General features: G+C 34.2%; 1 protein-coding gene and 1 non-coding gene across 11 annotated transcripts in view; both read right to left on the bottom strand.

Moving 5' to 3' along the window:
• Positions 1-19,175, bottom strand: part of MAP4K3 (mitogen-activated protein kinase kinase kinase kinase 3) — a 159,866-nt gene that overhangs the window by 9,228 nt on the left and 131,463 nt on the right. For all 10 annotated transcript variants that reach the window (XR_009054744.1, XR_009054745.1, XR_009054743.1 and 7 more), the window contains 8 exons: positions 16,331-16,372; positions 14,270-14,354; positions 13,050-13,129; positions 8,845-8,905; positions 8,644-8,761; positions 6,839-6,897; positions 5,731-5,834; positions 1,557-1,728 (listed from right to left, as the gene is read on the bottom strand). Coding sequence is in view for 7 of the 10 variants with exons in the window: in XM_057742254.1 (XP_057598237.1) it covers positions 1,557-1,728; positions 5,731-5,834; positions 6,839-6,897; positions 8,644-8,761; positions 8,845-8,905; positions 13,050-13,129; positions 14,270-14,354; positions 16,331-16,372 (721 nt within the window). In the remaining 3 variants the exon portion in view is untranslated. The remainder of the gene's footprint in view (positions 1-1,556; positions 1,729-5,730; positions 5,835-6,838; positions 6,898-8,643; positions 8,762-8,844; positions 8,906-13,049; positions 13,130-14,269; positions 14,355-16,330; positions 16,373-19,175) is intronic.
• Positions 17,681-17,818, bottom strand: LOC130857915 (small nucleolar RNA SNORA67). Its single transcript, XR_009054910.1, has one exon. It is a non-coding gene; the product is annotated as a small nucleolar RNA SNORA67 (small nucleolar RNA).

Genomic DNA, 19,175 nt, shown 5'->3' with positions numbered 1-19,175 from the left:
ATTTGTCATGTTTAACTTCTAATAAAGGGATTTCATTACGGTAGGAGAAGTAATCAAAAGTTCCTGGGAAGGAAGGTACAAAATTCTTTTGTCAGTAAGTGAGGCCCTTTGTTCAACAATTAGTAGAAAAGGATTTAAAATTAAAATGCTTGGTAGAAATAAGGCAACTGAAATTCACTAAATAAAATATTAATTAACCAACAATCCCTTCCTGTTAAATGGGGAGGAAGAGATTAGAAAGCAGGAGTTCACCCCGTGTCTGAAAGGGAAGATGGTGTCTAAAGGGACACTTTAACAGAGAACTTGGGGGCGCCAAAGAGAAGCCACATACTGTTGTCTAGGAGGAGGCCATGTTTTCCTTTAATAATGTGTCCTCAAAGGAAAGCTCTTTCAAGTTCCCTGGGCTTCAGCAAGCCACAAAATTGTCAACAGACTTTTGTGAATGTGTCTGTGATCTTTTTTTTTTTTTTCCAATGCCAAAAAAACTCAGTTTCTTAGTTTTTTTCCTTTTGTCAACACTCTTTCAGGCTTCCAACAAACTCCTGACTAATCAATATTTATTGGCAAATGGGTTCTTTAACATTTCCCTAAGTTGCCAAGACTCTGAAAAAAGGGCCTTTGCAAGATCTTTAAAAATTACCTTCTAAACTGGCCACTGTCTATTTTACAGCAAAACATCGCACAATGTCATTTTTTAAAGAGAAAAATGCAAAAGAATCTTCACAACAAACACAGTGCTTTAAAAATAAAGATAAAAAGGTCTTTAAGGTCATGTTTTTTTAAGTGTAAAAGTTTAATCAGATTTATTTACCATGAAACCCAAGTTTTGCTAATGTGTACGGACTGCAACAACACAACTGAAGGTTTCAAACTATGATCAAATTTCTGTAAAAATCTCATTAATTGGAGATAATATTTCCTAAGATACAGACTATGAAAGAAGGATCTGCCACAATTGGGCAACACAGACCAAAATTTAAGAAAATAAATTATATAAAATATTTGTTTTCAAGCACTCTCAAATACTTGGGAGGTATTTTACTATTTACTTATAATTTGTACCCTGATTATATATCATTACAAATATTTATTAAATATTTGCACCTGTGTATCAATTACAAAAATATACTGGAAAATAAACTATACTTAACGTAGCTTTTCCTTTTATATAAATCAGCTTTTCTATTAGCCTAGGTTTGTATACATATGTGTGGCTGTCCAAGTGTGGTCCCTGTATTAACATCATCAGCATCACCTGGGAACTTACAGAATGAAAATTCAGGCCCCACTTCAGATCTACTGAATGAAAAACTCTGGGGGTGGGACCCCGCCAGGTGATTCCCACACATACTCAAGTTTGGGAACCACTAGTATGTTTAAATGTGTCAAACGAATTAGCTATTTCAAAGCAAGTCATCTTCTCTCTTTCCAGTTTAATAAGTTATTCGAGATTGGATTTTTATGCACTGTTTTTGCCTAGTGAAAGATATAGTAAATTTATTACTTATAAAACCAGTCTATGCACTGGACTTAATAATTCAATGAAAATCACAAACCTGACTCTGTAAACCACGAAGAGGTAGAATTTGGATTGACTGTTTCAAATCGAACCACCTGGTTGAAGTCTCTTCCTTTACTGACACCAACACAAACTAAAGGGTACTCCTGTTCAGGAACGACCAGCATTTCAAACATTCTAAGTGGACATGGTATAGGAAAATCTATGTGCTAGAAAAAAGACAAAATATATTAAACAAAGGAAAACAAAAGCCAAATAATTTCATGAGAACACTATTAAGAATTCTTAGTTTTATGATAATATGTAAAATGGTACTCTCTAAAGACTGCTTCTCAGAGAAACTCAGGGTATGCAGAAAAATTCAAATTATGAAGTATCTTGATAAAGATTTTAGGTTAAACACTGTAAATTTTTTTAAGTCAAAAACCACACACTTTTAGCACATTAGAGTTGGACAGAAACTTATAAACCACCTGTCCAATCCTCTTTTTTCAGAGTTGGAAACTGAGACCCAGCAACTGGGCGGCTGGTCCAGCGTCCCCTCCACCCCCACCCTTTGTGGCAGAGTCTTCTGTCTCCCAATTTGATGCTGTTTATGGAATACTCCTCTGCCTTCTTTTCCAACTGAGCAAAGAGGGATGAGAAAACTGAAATGCTAATTATAATTAGCAAGAGACACTCCTCTTATAAGTGTGGACAGAAAAAAAAAAACCACAAATAAGAGAAATTTAGCCCTGTATTTCAAGTGATTCGATTTAATACATTAATAATAATTAGTTATAATGCAACTGATTTTAATTTTACATAAGTTTAAAATTATTTTTATTTTGCTACAAAGAGACTAAATACATTCATATTCTGAAAGCTTGTAAAAATAGATGGAAAGTATTAACTTCATTAGTAATCAGGGAATGAAACCAAGATAACTATACACACCCACCAGAAGAACAACAATAACAAGGGTTACTCAGAGAAGAACAAACAAATGCTCATAACACTGATGGTGGGAGTATAAACTGGTACAACCACAATGGTTAATTACATTACCTATTAATGCCAAGATATACATCTCTCAGAACCCTGAGATAACACTCCTGGTTATACATTCTAGAGCACATGACTACACACACACACACAGGAGACATATGCAAAAATATTCACATGCTGCACTGCTCAGAATAACAAAAAACTGGAAGTAACCCAAATGCCTATAAACAGTAGAATGGATAAAATGATGACACATTCACACAATGGAAAATTAGAGCACAATGAAAATGAACACACTATAAACTATGGCTATATCCAACAAGTACACAAATGCTGCACACAAAAGAAGTCAGACCCAACATATACTTTATGATTCCATTTACATACCATTGAAAAATCAGGTAAAATTAATGCTAACATTTAGGGACATATGCTTACATGGTAAAAATGGAAAATAAGGCAGCTGATCTGTAGGGGGTGCCACGGGGAGGTCTGAGGTGCTAGCAATGTTCTTCACAATAAAAAGGTTTTCAACAAATATATTGGTCTTACACATATTCTGTTAAGTCTACTCGATATATTTTATATTTTTGTTGCTCTGATAAATGTTTTCACTGTATTTCCCAAATGGCTATTGTTAGTATCTTTAAAAGGTACTAAAATTGATTTATTTTTTTAATCTGGCAGCTCTCTGTAAATTCTAAAGAAAATAAATTATAGAGAAAACAAACATGTGAAATGGGGCTACCATAACTACTGGTCTTCAAGTGTCAGAAGATGCAGCATGGTCCTCGTGGCTGGAACATGCAGCTCTGTGCACCCCTGTTGTTCCCACATCTTTCCTTTCCCGGGACTCCCCGAGTGCCCCCATCCCAGAGATCTGGCCACTCCTTCACGAACACTCTCCAAACACTCTCTCTGGGAGCATTCCCACCTGGGGATATGCTTTGGATAAAATCTGTCCTATTTTTAATAAGGTAAAACATTTTAAATAATTCTCTTTGAAATGTGGAAAGAGCAGTAAGACAGGAAGAAAATGATGCTTCTGTATTTTTTCCTTAGCAAATAAGAAAAACCAACACATTGTAAATACTTCTACTTAGCTTCCAACAATAACTAAACAATATGTATATTAAGTCACTGACAGAAGAGGATTCCCATATAATAGCTTTAAACCCAGTCGCTATTGGTGAGGGTCCTTGAGGGCAGTGACTATATCTTACTCATCTTTGTCTCTCTAGTTAAATAGCATTGTGTGTGGTTTGTAATAAGTACATGACTGTCTGCTTCCATTTATAGCTTTTATTTATGATGAAAATGTAGTCTAGTGAATCAAACACTTCCTCAGAACTGTCATTGAAGAGAAAGACCATAGAAAGCACAAGAATATTTTTGAACACATCCGGTAAGAATTGTAGTATAGAAACATCATAAATATTGAGATAATGTCAAATACAGAAACAAAATATACATATAGAAGTCTCGAAGCAGAGAGACAGAAAAAGGAGAGTTGAGTTAAGATGGAGGGAAATAAATAAGAGCCTGTAACTCATGGAGTTTAAGGAAAGTGGAAAGAACGAGAAGTCTTGAAGGAGGCCTGAAAGTAGAACTGTACTGTAAGTCTAAAATCCTAGAATACTGGCAATAGGCCTCAGTCAGGGCTAAGCTCCCTGATAACATCTACCCGGAACTGGATGGGTAATTTTTAAGTTTCCCATGTCTTCAATGTACATATTCTCTTTTGCATGCTCTTAATACATAAAATTCCTCTAACAGAGAAAAGGGTCTTTCATTACATATTAGGATAAGTAGTTTAACATATCAGGTAACACAGAATTCATTCATACTAAGGTTTAATCAGACTATTAGTATCCATGAACAACTGATGCAATGAAGCTGTTCTTCATTCTGATAGAGGTTAGGAATGAAAGGAATAGGGAGGACACACTAAAACACACTAAGGAGAAAGACGGGGAAGGAAAGGCCGGCAGAAGAATAACTACATACACGTTACCACTCCATCTAGGATATGCCATGCTTTTTTGTCAAATAGGCAAGAACAAAGAGGAACTGAGAACAAAACCATGTGGCCAGCAATGGGCTGGGTTCAGAAGCTCTGCCTTGGATAATTTATAAGGCTATTTTCCCTTTCAGCTTTTGGTTTAAAAAATTTTTGTTTAGTGAATTTATTTGTGGAAATATTACCTCAATGGGCTGTAAATTATTAAAACTCTTTTTTTCATTTCTTTAGCCCTAGTTAATTTTGAGGTTAATAAACACTGAGGTGAAAATTAAAACTAGATTCCCCAGTCACCCATAAAATTTTACATAACAGGAAGGCAATACTTTAAACATCCCAATTCTATGTTATATAATTTAGGAAGAATGCACTCCAGTTATATTCTGATCCCAATTTCTATGGAGATATCAAATGCTCATGAAATAAGACTACTTAACCTATATAAAACAGCAAAAAAAATAGCTTAAAAAACTCATTTAGTATTTCCTTGGGGTGACTGAGCCAGCACTTCACACATTTTAAGTTAGTTTTCCCTCTAAATGTAAGTTATAGCTGAGTAATATTAAATGTTTTAAAAATATTCATTAAAGGGACCTCCCTGGTGGTCCAATGCTAAGACTCTGCACTTCCACTGTAGGTGGCACAGGTTTGATCCCTGGTCACAGAACTAAAATCCCATATGTGGTGCAGTGTGGCCAAAAAACCTTTTTTTTTAAATTAAACATTCTAGAGAAACTAAGGCACAAAAAACCATCCACAGAAAGGACTGGGCAAATCAGTAGTTAGGCAGGTATCCAAAACAGATAATTCCCCTTCATCAAGGTTAGCCCTTGACTTTTGGGGCCAAATGCCAACCTGTAGGTTGTCCCTCTGCTGTGATGGAGCAGGTCAACCAGACAACATATTCAAACAATATTTCACTGTTCTCTTAGTACCTCCTGTGCTTGACATCAGACTGTGTATGTGATTCAGTATTTCCAGCTCCCACTGCCATACCCTTGAACTATTTATCTAGTCTCTTTCAAAACTTCTATCAGGCCATGTGACATTTTTGTAATTGGGCAGATTTTCACCATTCTGCCATATAATCCAAAATCATTACATTAAATCTTAAGAATTAAGTTGAAAAAAAAAGTTTTCTGAAAGAACAAGAAAACTGACAAACGTTTATACTAAAAATGACTTAGGTGACATTCATGCTTACCTTAATTAACATAAATTTCTGCATTGGTTCAACCCATTCTAACAGAACAATGCTAGTTTGAAGTGCACCACATAGGTATTTATGGCCTGTGTAAGGATTTCTCACTGTCAAGGCAAAAAAGTGTATGTAAGTTTCCTTATAATACAGTTTTTACAGTAATAGTTGCATACTTCAAAAACAAAAGTTGGCTGCCAGTTCAATTTCTTAATTAGACTACAGAGTGAAAAAGAAATACTGCTTCAGGTAGTAGCGGGGAAACTCCTTATCACTTGCAAGATTTTTATTTGTATGCCCAAATGAAAATGCTGGTCGTTATGGGGCCTAGGGGCAGGAAGAAGAACTTTAGGTCCTGCATAGCAGAGAGATTAGCTGAGGCAGCAAGATCCTGAAGAAAGGGTCAAAGTAAATTTGGGGAGAAGTTCCCAAATTGATAGTTGCAGCACATTTAGGGGCAGGTGATGCAGGGTAGTAATGTTCAGAGGCAGTAATGCTTTGGTCCTCACTACATGAAGACCTTAATCAAGTCGCAAGACACAGGTTTACAAATAATAAAACTGAACTGCCTCAGAGTTTTTTTAAAGGAGGAAAGGAAACTGTTCTTTGTTTTTCCTAGATGCAAATCAACCATCTAGCTGTTATGGGGGTTGGGGAGGACTTTAGGCTAGTGGTATGTGATCAGGGAGACTATAATCTTCACATCACAAGCATAAGGTTTCATACATTAAAGGTATGAGAATAAATAATAAGTATGTTGAGTGAATAAATGCAGTCTCATAAGCCATTACTAAGCAGAATGGTGAATGATCAGTAACAGGCTCCTTAGAGAACAGGGTGTGATAAAGTACTGTAATAAAGTCATTCTCCATTTATCCAGTCAATAAATTATTTGCAAAACAACTATATGTGCAAGGTACTACATGAGGTTTAGTTTACATGAAGACAGAATGGCCAAGACATTTATTTTACTTGAGGGGGGAAAATAAACTATTACTGGCAGAATGTCTTGGAGTAGTACTGTTTTACACTATATTTAAAAATGAGCCTCACAGCATCTTCTTATCCACTCTGTAAAGCAGGAGAGCTACATGCTTTTGGACAGTTTACTTACCAACACAACACTTCTGACACCATTTGGTTTCAGGGATTTTTGCTGATACAGCAAATTTCCTAAATGGAAATGAAAATGAATATGTAATACATGCAGACAAGGTTAGTATATGAAAATAGTACTGTTACAGATCAGTAGAGAAAAGATGAGTTGTTTAAAAACCAGTCCTGACATAACAGGTCATCTATTAAAAATAAGTATAAATTGGATACCTTTCTTAGCCCCCCTCCAATCAATTGCAGATGGATTAAGAATTTAAATATGAAAAACAAAACTATAAAATATTTACACTTTAGAAGAATACGACCTTGGGACTTCCTTTTTCTTATTTTAAAGTCTTTTTATTGAATTTGTTACAATATTGCTTCTGTTTTATGTTTTGCTTTTTTTTGGCCACAAGGCATGTACACCCCCACCAGGACTCGAACCTGCACCCCCTGCACTGGAAGGCAAAGTCTTTACCACTGGACTGCCAGGGAAGTCCTGGGATTTCTTATAAAAATGTAAAAAATAAATCATACAGGAAAATACTGATAAATTGATTTTTTTTTCACTGCTGTATTTCTAGCACCTCAAACTATGTGTGGCATTCAATTTGTTGAATGAAGTTGTTTAATACATTATTAACTTTGGTTTACCCAAAGATACCACTGAGAAAGCAAAAAAATGAGCCACAAGCTGGGAAAAGGATAGGTCTCTATTCTGACAAAACATCATCAAAAAGTTAGTGCATTAAAGTTTGTGTGCCTTACATTCTTTGGGGACTCTCTACTTTTAAAGCTTGGAGGTAAGTTTCTATGCCCATAGGAATTTAGGATTATCAAGTTAGAAAGCTGAATGGAGTCATGTTTTAAGTAGGCAGAAAAACAACAGCACAAAGTGGCAGCTGGGAGAAACAGGAAGAAACTTCCCGACTAGTTATAGGAAAAATATCCCTAAGTCTAACTACGGATATTATAGTACAAATACAATAAATCAAGTTCATAATCATAACTAAGCCACCATGGAAAGAGCCAGTTAAATTCAGCGTAATCTATTTCAAAAAGACAGAAAAGCTTGCAGTATATTTTGAAATGATTTTCATCAAAAAGTTAATTTTTTAAAAGTTTTTGTGCACAAAGGGGCAAATCTTAGCTATACTGTAAACTCAGCAGTTAACAGATTTTCAAGGTACTTAAAAGTTAAGGTTCTATATTAGTTGCTTTACAACTAATATTGTAAAGGAAGAATGGTTACATTATAAAGGTTTTGTAAAATACAATTTATACCAGACTTAGAAGACTTTTACTCAACAAATGAGGTCCAATATAATGACCAAAAAGAAGAACATAATTAAAAACCCCTGAAAGCAGAAAAGCAAAACACCTCAATTTCTAAGTAGCAGTTACCTTCTAACAAAAATCCTTGCTTAGTAAGTCACTTAAATTTTCTAAGTTTAGAAACTACCTGGAGAAAAATTCATTTTATTGAAATTGACACAATAAGTCAAAAGCACTATATGTGACATAAAACTACCAGCAAATTACAGAAAAAAAATTAGTTTTAACCTTGTAGAAAAATAATTAAAAATTCAGTAAGAAAATGTTTGATATAAGTGGAAAGTTTATAAAGTAGAAAATTTTAGAAGAATGTGATAAACACTTGTAAAAATATATTACTTCTCACAGTTTTTTTATTATACGTGATTTCTACAAACCCAAGCTGAGTGCTTTTTAAATTTCTGCAGTACATCTATTTTTTAAGAATGAATTAACATATTATCTCTAAGGATGAAAACAATTAAACGTACAGTTACGTACAGTTACCTTGGCAGTATTCTGTCAGGGAGTTTGTGTGCTGGAATAGAAACGGGTAACTTTTGCATTTGTCGTGCATAATCAAAAAGCCCTGGTAAATTATGGGAATAAAGCTGAGAGGCTTTACCTGTAGAGAAAAATAAATATGTCATAAAAGTTGATAACATAAATAGGAACAACTGTAAGGTATTTAAGAACTGAAAGACTTACCAGATATTGATAGTAAGCAATTGTTCATTACATACAACCATGTACACCTTCGGGGGAATAGCTGATTAAAAAAAACAACACAAAGTTTACAAAGGATAATAATAGGTAACAGCAGTGTAAATTAACCAGGCAGCTGTCATATCATTAGGCCAGTTCTTAAAAATGAAACATTTTTAAGAGAAATTCATTTTATAAGGCATTTAAAACAAGATGCTACACATACATATTTATATGGAAGAAAAAGAAATAAATTAGCAGCATAATTTCAGTATCCAAGTTCCAACATGATACAATTAGCTCCACTCTCCTTATGGTAAGGACTACGTAATGCCAAACTACACAGGGAAAAGGACATTTTCAAACAATATCTATTCCTTTATTTTGGTTCTGGGGTTTTAAAAAATTAACACTCCTGTGTACTTCCAAAAAACGTTCTTATCTAGGCATATGGACATGCATGGCTTCTGGAGCAGAAGAGAGAAAAAAGGATCAGGGTATAGTGAGACACAGGATATGGAAACACAAGGTATGGAGGAAAAAAAGGCTGAGAGAATATCATGAAAACTTATAAATCATAAAGGACATATACATGGAATTCATTACTGAAATCTAGCACATAAGAACTCAGAAATGCCTCTCTGGAACCTTTAAGGTGAACAGTATTTAGGATAAAGAAAGGGATTTCATGGAACATAGTTTACACACTTTGAAGGAAAAAAAACAACTGCATTTCAACATTTCATATGTATATCAGTGGTTCTCAAAATGGTCCTTGCACCAGCAGCCTCAGCATCACCCGGCCCTGTTAGAAATGAGACAAGCAAATTCTTGGACCGCATCTCAGACTTAATGAAGTAGAAGTTCTGAAGGTGGGTACAGCAATCTATGGCTTAACCAGCCCTCCAGGTGATTCTGATGCACACTGAAGCTTGAGAACCACCGATGAATGTAATTAAGCATTCTGATTTAACAAGCATGGTTGCTGGGTTTGCCCTGGCAATTACTACCAGATTACTCCAAAACAGACTGGGATGAGGGTAGGGAATGGAGAGAAGGAAGAGACAAATGATGAAACATATCAAGGCCTCTAAGGACATTACTTTAAAAAAGCACAACGTCACAATCATGGTCCGGAATAATTAAAATGGGAAAAGTAATAATAAAAGGGTGAGAAACAAAGTAAAATCTATTTTTAATACAACCTGATTGTTTCCTTTATTTGTGAAATGTACCCACATAAAACAAAATATCTAATTTCTCCAAGCGAGTAAAATGTGGCATTGCTACTATTTTTTAACTATTTGGCTTTTGGCTGTGCTGCGTGGCTTGCAAAATCTTAGTTCCCCCACCAGGGGCTGAAACTGTGCCCCTGCAGTGGAAGTGCAGAGTGCTAACCACTGGACCGCCAGGGAATTCCTATTATGTGGTTTTCAATTTTGGAACACTTGTCTGTAACAGTGTCTCAGACTGAAAGAACATAAACAAACATTTCCTGCTTTATGCTCTCATAAAAATTTCACAATAGAACTGAGAATTCATTGGCTATACTGAGAAAATTAGGCAGATTAAAAAAAAGGGGGCAATGACATTCCAAGTCACATACCAGTACATGTTAGCAAAGTAGCAAGAAACTGATTTTTTATTTAATTCAGTGTTGAAGTGAATTTATTTTCATAAAAATACATACTTAAAAAGTACTGCAAGTACCAAACCAAATTTATCATGGGAATATATATTTGTAAATATAGGTAAGTTTATTGTTTATTTAATACAAGCATATATAAAGTACAAGGGTAAGACAGACTCCTTTGGTAATATCAACATAGGGACAATGGAAAAGTGTTTATGCAAAGTTTTATTAAGTGTTGGATTTCACTTCGGATTTTCATTTTTAGCCATGTTTAATAAAACTCTAAAGCTTTTCTAGACTTCTTTTAGCAAAATAGGCTCTGGGTGAAATAATCAGTTTAATAAAGGTATATAGCACTCAAGAAGAGTAGGTTCTGCATATTGCCTAGATTCAGACAGCCGCTTTCTCACTGACTCTTGGGTAAGGACCTATTTCTGCGTCTCTTATTCGTAAAATGGAGCTCCTATCCTAACGCAGTTGTGGTGAGTGAAGGCGATCTTCGTTGTAGGTGTAAGGTGCTCAGAAGACTGGTGTACACTGAGCACTCCATAAATATTAGCTATAAATAATAACAGCAGATACAAATGTGCAAATCAAGACCCTGTTTTCTGTCATTTTCTCACCTTTCAGCATCTTCCCCTATCTAGCAGACTCACGCCACCCAGTTTCTTTCCTTAGAGTACAGAGAAAACCAACCTAACAATCAATTTCACAGGAAGATAGAAAAACTCAAGTTCTCACATATATTCATTCTCTACTCTTACAGGCTTCTTCTGCAAGGGAAAATATTTCACTCTGATGGGCATGTTTAGCTCAGAAAATATTACCCTAATAATACAATTTCAAACACTGAAGCACTTAAGAAGGGGAATTACTGCAGAGTGGGGCTGGGTGGGGTTGATGGTACCTTCACTTAACAGTCCCTTAAATTAGGTAGATAAATGCTTACCCCACCCAAGCATGACACTGGTCTTGTTCCTTACAATTAATATTGTTACCAGTACTAATGATTTTTAGATATCATATTATATCCAAAAAATATTACCACCTTTGACTTAGTTATTTACTAATTATTATAAATAACAAGATCCTTTTCTTTTTTCCCTAGTTCATATGTATTTTTCAGCCACTTCACTGTATACCTCCTTCCAGATTAAAAGATTTAGAGTAAGTATATCAGTTAAGGATCTTGTTAGAATATCTGATTTGAAAAATGTTGTGATAAGACAAGACTGAACTGTTTGATTTTGAAGGAATTATCATTACTTAGGAATTTTTCTCGCTATTTTATTTGTAATCAATTTATATTGATAATGGAGAATTAGTTATACATCCCACAGGCACCCAAAACTCAATATGACCAAATGGAATGCATCATCACTCCCTTCAAACTGACCTCTCCTTCTGTCTACCACACCCTGCCACGTGGTACCGTCACTTACCCAGTCACTCAAGTGGGAAACCTGAAGTCTTAACCTTCATATTGAATGGGTCATTCAATTTGGCCAGTTCTAGCTCTTTAATCTTACTAAGTCCACTGTTTCTCTACAGAAGTGATACAAGTGGGAGAGGCAGTATGGTGAAGTATTTAAGGACATGGACTCTGGAGCCAGCTTGCCTGGGTCCACATCCCAGTTCAGCCATTTAACAGCTGTGGGATCCTTGAAAAGCTACTTTCTGAGCCTCAGATTTCTCATCTGAAATGAGAATAATAATGGTATCTACTTCAAGAGTCACTGAAGATTCAATAAGTTAATATAAGTAAGGCATTTAAAAATAGTGCCTGGCACATAATCAGATTTATACATGTATTTAATATCCTAATTCTCATTATTTTTGTAGGCAGGTTGTTTAGCAGTCCTGGCCTCTGGGTAGTAAATGCCAAAAGCTTCCTCTAAGTCACTGTGACAATCAAAAATGTCCTCAAACAATTTCAAACCCCATCTTCCCCTCCCTGTCCTCTCCACTTTTGCTCTGACTAAATACTTCTTTACCCTTTAACTATAATCTCTAGTCTCATCTCTCACCACAACGCAAATAGATACTTCTAAAACACAGATCTGATCATCAGCATGGTACACAAAGCTCTGGGTTTGGCACCTGCCTATCCAACAACCTATTATTGTTACTATTCTACACTCACTCTATACTCCAATAGAACTGTCTAGCGTTCCCCATGATTGCCATGCTGATTCATGTTTACCCTCTAACCTTCTACTCATCATCATTTATGGCCCATCTTAAATGTCTCTCTCTCCTTCTCATCTCCTCACAGGAGGTGCTAGTGATATCCACCTCTGTGGCTTATATTTTGTACTCACTCCTAGTGTGACATTTAGCTCGAAGTGTGTTGCAGTTACTGGTTTACATGCCTGTTTCATCTATTAGATCATGAGCTACTTAAAGGTGAGGACTAATCTTATGAGTGTCTTTAGTACCTGGTAAATAGAACATGCTCTAGGAAGGTTTTCTGAACAAAAGAGGCAGCAAATCATAGCACTGAAACGTACTTCTTGTTCAGTGTCTATGTATAACTTAAGAATTTTAAAAAAAGGAAAAATACAAAGTAATATACCTGTTCCATTGATGTTTCATGAAGTTCATTGAGATTCAAGGTATAAATCCCTTCTTCGGCACCAAATATCAAGTATTGATCTGAAATGACAAAAGTAATCCACTGATTTTTTTACAAGGATTTATATAATCTAAAATCAAGTATATATGCATTAACATACAAAAAAAGAATTACTGTGGTCTGTAAGCAGTATTTTTTATTTTAATGCAAATAAGTAGTTAAAAACTCTAGCTCAAGGAACTGAGTTACATGCAAATAGCCTCAAAGCAGTGAAGCCTTCTCACTCATTAGAGGGAGAATCCCAAGCTCCTTTTGTAAATTCCTTCTTGGAGAGGATCATGTGCAACTGACATACAGAGAAGTAAAACAAGAACAGCTGATACAGACTCCAAGTATTTTTGCAGATGGGCTATTATATATATATATATATATATATATATATATATATATATATAAGTATAACATCAAAAAATCAAGATCTGACTACTGCCTATTTAGAAAGTTAACTAAAACTTGGATGCTTGCTTGGGTACTCAATATCTTCTAGAAGATATCAGTGTTTTGGCCATGGTTCTGTATGATTGGTTTTTATGATAGTATAAAACAGCAGGTGAAGAATTTCTCCAGACTAAAGTGAACTATCCTGAGAACAACTTAGAATGCCAAGAACATTCCTATACTGCCCAGTATTTAGGACTAGTACTAGGAGATTAAAGGCATAAGCTTTGTGGTCAGACAGGACTAAACTGGGTTCAAACTGCAGCTCTTACTATCGATTGGCTGTGAAACGATAAACCTCTCTGAGTGTCATTTTTTTACCTGTGAAATAAAAGCACCTACACCTTGGATTTTTGAAAGATTTAGTAAGAATACCTGTGTGTGTGTGTGTGTGTGTGTGTGTGTGTGTGTGTGTGTGTGGTGAGAGAGACAGACAGACAGACAGAGAGAAGACAACAGCATATGTTTGTATATATCTCTATGTACATCTTTATACAGATAGATGGCACAGAGTATATCGTTTCAGTGACTATACAGTAAAATTTTAATACCATGTGTCACCTCAAACTGCTAATAACACAGAGAATCTTAAAACTTTTTTTTTTTAAATTGTAACAATTTTTTTCAGAAAGATATGCAGAAAGTGATTAAAACTGAGTGCTTTCCTAGTCTCATGAAAATACTAAACAATCAGAAAGATAGATAAAAACATATAGTACTACCTCTTGTGTCTGGATTTATCCATGATGTTGCACAGTGAATTTTCAAGGGACATCCATTAAAAACCTTTGAAAAACATGCACCCATCTAGAAGAACAAAAAAATAACCAAATAAATCTATCCAGTCCTAGTCATTTGCCTCACAGTGGTATCACAGAGGTTCCAGGCACAATTGTCAGATGATATAAGATTTTATTAAGAGAGTTATTTTATTCTCCCTATCTTCTCAAACAAACAAAGCAGTAACAGCAACTAATTCTGCACAATAATTTGCTTACAGAAGAATTACTTAACATGTCCCACATTAAGAGTAATACAATATTCTCTGGTAAGAAGGAAATCATAATCTCTATAAAGGTGAAAATTATCTTACTTGGTTTCATGAGCCTAAAAATAGCACTAAGCACAGAATTTACTATTACAAAGTGGAAGAGGTATGGTTGATTTGAAATTCATGTATGGACTTTAATCTCACAACATAGAGATGTACTTTTAAAAAAAAATTGAGCAATCTGATTATTTTCCCTGGAAGGATTCAACAAAAAGCTTTATTTTTGATGTTAGTATTTATCAAGCTCATTTACAAACCTTTCAGATAATAAATACCTTATAGTGAAAAATAATATCACTCATTTGAATGTTTTTTGATCTTCAAAGAGTAAGATCTTAATTTTGAAATTACTGTTCTGGTTAGAATGAGTAAATACAAGAAAGCTTACCCAGTTAATTACTTTTACTAACAAAAACTTGGGGAAAAAGAGAATACAGAAATACTTGGTAAGAACAGCACTGGGCATCATTTTAGAGCAGGAATGTTTTCTTCACAAACTGGAAGATAATACTGTGAGTGATTATTGTTGACTATAGTGGATTAAAAGTATTAACACAAAATAATCAAAACATTAAATCTTTAACATTTCCTTTTTACTCACAGAAACCTACCAACCAGTATTTTTAAGATTTTAGTTACCAAAAAGAACAACAGCCTGGCAATACCATCAGGTGGTAGGAGACCAATAAAAAAATGTTTGTATGGTGTGGGGCAGAAACTATACCACACAATTAATCCTGATAATCATCCTTCAAAATAGGAACCAAAATTCACATATTAAGGTACTGCTAAACCCCTAAAAATCCAAATGAAAAAATGAGGTACAAAACAATCAAACCAGTCCCAACCTAAAGCTAATCTGTACAGTTGCTCTATAGTTATCAGCTCTTCACTGTCAACTGTATACCCGATAAAGGAATTTCATCTTGTATCCCAATGGGAAATCTCATCCCTACTGTATATATAAGTCTCTAGACTTGGGAGCCCTTCACACTCAAAGCTTCTTTTTGTAAAATGAGGTATAATTATTTAGATCTTTATACTAATTAAAAAGTAGAGTTAAAAAGTAAAAAGGCTATAAAAGTAGAGTTGGGAGGTTACAAAATAGAAAAACTATGGACATGGTCTAAACTAGTGTTACATAAAGTTTCAGATTACAGATTTGTATCAGTGAAAATGTAGTTCTATTCATACTAACCCAAAATTACACTGAGTTAAAATAATTTTAATCCTAAAAAAGACAGCATGGTATATACAGATATGAAAAACCTACAAGGACTATAATATAGGACATCTATGTTCTAGTTCTAGGTCTGGTTAGAGCTGGGTGTTGTTTTGTTATCTTGGTGACTGAGATCTTTGGGTCTCAGTTTTATTCATGGGCAAAACAGAGTTTGGGCCAGATGCTCCTTCTATGTTCCTTCTAGTTCTAAAATTCCATGTTTTTGATAATTGTGCATTTTTCATATTCCTTCAAAAATATATGTGCAAAGAAAATATTAATTTTTGAATAAAGCAGCTTTAAAATGTATAATTTATCATAATTTTCTTTTGAAAAGCTACTTTTCAATATTATCAATTAATGTTTAAATTAGCACTCTTTTAAATTTTTTCAGTAATAATGGAGGTTCTTTCAAACAGGCAAAAAAATCCAGCCAAAGGTACACATTCAAGCAATTATTTGTCATTGTATTTAGCTTGAAAGTGTAACCTATTTGATATTTATACTTACGTGCACTTTAGGTGTTGGGGGTAGGCCATTACTAATAGGCTTCTAGAAAAAGAACACATGCACAATTATACTTCCTGTTGTTTGGTATATCAGTACTGTATTTCAAACACATGTATCAGAATAAAATACATGAATAATTCTCTGTCAAACAAAACATTATAGGTAAAACTGAAGTCCTCTATAATCCTTTCACAGTCCACTTATTCCTAGTACCTGCCCCCCGCAAAAATGGTTTACTGTGTATCCTTCCAAACCTATCTCAAGGCAATTATATGTACTCATGTATTTGTGTATCTTTCCAGACTTTTCTGCATATATTTACATGCATGTCCCCATAGAAATACTGTTTTTGTGTATGTTTTAGAACATAAATATTTATTCACTGTTTTGCAACTTGTTCTAAGGTGCCTTAACATTGGTCTTGGACAGCATAAGTACAATGATTCATTTGTTTTAACGGCAGTACAGTATGAATATAATATACTTTATTTAGCTATTCCCTAATTGTTATTGGATATTTAGATTATTTTCAATTTTGGACTACAACAATCTGGAAATGATCACCCTTGCACATACCTTACTACATAATGTGAATGGTTTTTTTTTTAAGGGTATGCTGTGAAAAGTGAAACTTCTGGAACATGGGGTCTACAGCTTTTTCTTTTTTTAAAGATTTTTTTTTTGATGTGGCCCATTCTTAAAGTCTTTATTGCATTTGTTACAATACTGCTTCTGTTATATGTTTCATTTTTTTTTTTGGCCCCAAGGCATGTGGGATCTTAGCTCCCCAACCAGGGATCGAACCCGCACCTCCTGCATTGGAAGGAAAAGTCTTAACCACTGGACCACCAGGGAAGCACCATGTAGCTTTTATAGTTTAGTGGATACTGACTGCCAAACTGCCTTTCCAAGTGCCCATTTCACATCACTTCCACCAGCAATGTACAAGAGTCCTGGTTCCTTATGGTCTCACAGACAACTTAAAGTCATTAAACTGATAACAGTTTTTACAGGAGTAAAAAATGTTTTCTCCTGTGTTTCTCATTAACTTGCATGCCTCTGATTGCTAGGAAGATTGAGAATCTTTTAAAAAAAATGTTTTTCGTCTTCTGTGAATTCTCCCCATTCCCACCTTTTTTGTTTTTTTCTAATTAAAAAAATTTTTTTTTTACTGAGCTATCTTTTTCTTATCTATTTTTTGGAGCTCTTTATATAATCCAGACTTAAACACTTTATCTGTTGTATATGTTACACATGTATTCTCCTAGTCTGCAGATTATGTTAACCATGTTTACAAAGCGTTTTGTCAATTGAAGTTTTAATGACTCAAATGCATGAACTGTGGTCACAGTATACTTACAATTTAAGGAGAGCAAAAATAACATATCAATCATCTACTATAACATTCTCAAGAGTACCAGATATTTTTCCAAGGGGCTACATTCCTGGGGTATATGATTTATCCCAGGAGAAGAAATCTCCTTGGGAGAGATTATAATTTAAACATAAATTTAATCAAAGTCTACGTTTCTTTTGAAGTTAATACTAACAGCGTTTTAAGGAATGACATTATAATTTTTTCTCAATCTAATATAACTCAGAATTGTTTAAATGAGACAAAAATTGAAAACCTACTGTTAGTTGATTTCATATACATGATACAAATGAAATATTCTGTGCAGTACTACTTATATGAGTAAATTTTAGACATTTCTAAAATTAAGACTATGAAATTTTACTTTGATATGTTTATGAGGAAGTACAGCCTAATACTGCCATCAATTTCTCATAATTTTTTTCCATTTTGCAAATAATTTATGTACTTATTTTTATATTGATGTCCTTAAATTATCACATATCATCCATTTAAGCAAAACATCATTTTTAATTAGGGAGCGCTGAATGTTATAACTATCAGATTTAATTTAAGTACTGACAGAATTGGTTGTAAATAATTTCAAGAAGCTGTACAAACTGTAATCATGTTTTAATATATCAGGGATACTGTTTATCCTGTGATAGTCATGACATTTATTTCAGAATTGTTGAGACTGTTAAACTACTAATACCTTATCCTAAGATAGTGGAAAAAGTGAATTAAAAATGCATAAATTAAAAAATGTATTCATCTCTCAAAGGTTATTATACTGTGTTGTAGAGTCAGTAAGTTGCATTTTTATACTACTACACTAGCAGGGCTGCTAAAATTTAAACTGATGAAAGCAAAATGGCACTACTCAGTTGGACGGACTTCATAAACCCTATTACTCCTAAAGGACATTTCATTTTTGTTAAAAATGTCCTAAGTTTCACAAATTACAATGCATAACCCCAGTCAAATGCTTTAACTGAATTATAAAAAACAGTATATCATATCTATAGCAAAATCTTACAAAGCAGTTAAACAGATATCGTACAAAAACCTCTCGCGATGTGCTTAATGCACGAAGTCTAAGCTATATGCACGTAACCGTATGTTCTATAAATTTCTAGAAAAATAAGAAATATTAGTATACACAAAAACTTCCCCCAAAATACTGTCTTATGATCTTGTTGGCATCTGCTGAATTAGGAATTTTAAGGATTGTTTTGTTAAGTTATATGATGATGGACAAATGTCATCTGATGATTAAAAGTAAATTCTTCACAAATGTTAAAAAATTTTCATATCCCTAATAAGTTCTACTTATGTGTTAGAAGTTATGTCATAGTGTTTTATCTAACATTTGTAACAGCAATAGCTGCTAAGGCTAATTTCACCTTTCCTAAAGTGATATCTTTTATCTACTAGAAAATAACCTTAATTTTGCTTCCTTGCTATTTAATTTGAGTAAGAGTAGTAATA

This window comes from Hippopotamus amphibius, chromosome 7, assembly GCF_030028045.1.
Source record: "Hippopotamus amphibius kiboko isolate mHipAmp2 chromosome 7, mHipAmp2.hap2, whole genome shotgun sequence".
Classification (NCBI taxonomy): domain Eukaryota; kingdom Metazoa; phylum Chordata; class Mammalia; order Artiodactyla; family Hippopotamidae; genus Hippopotamus; species Hippopotamus amphibius.
The sequence above is the reverse complement of the archived record's forward strand: the minus strand, read 5'-3'. Positions and strand labels throughout refer to the sequence as shown.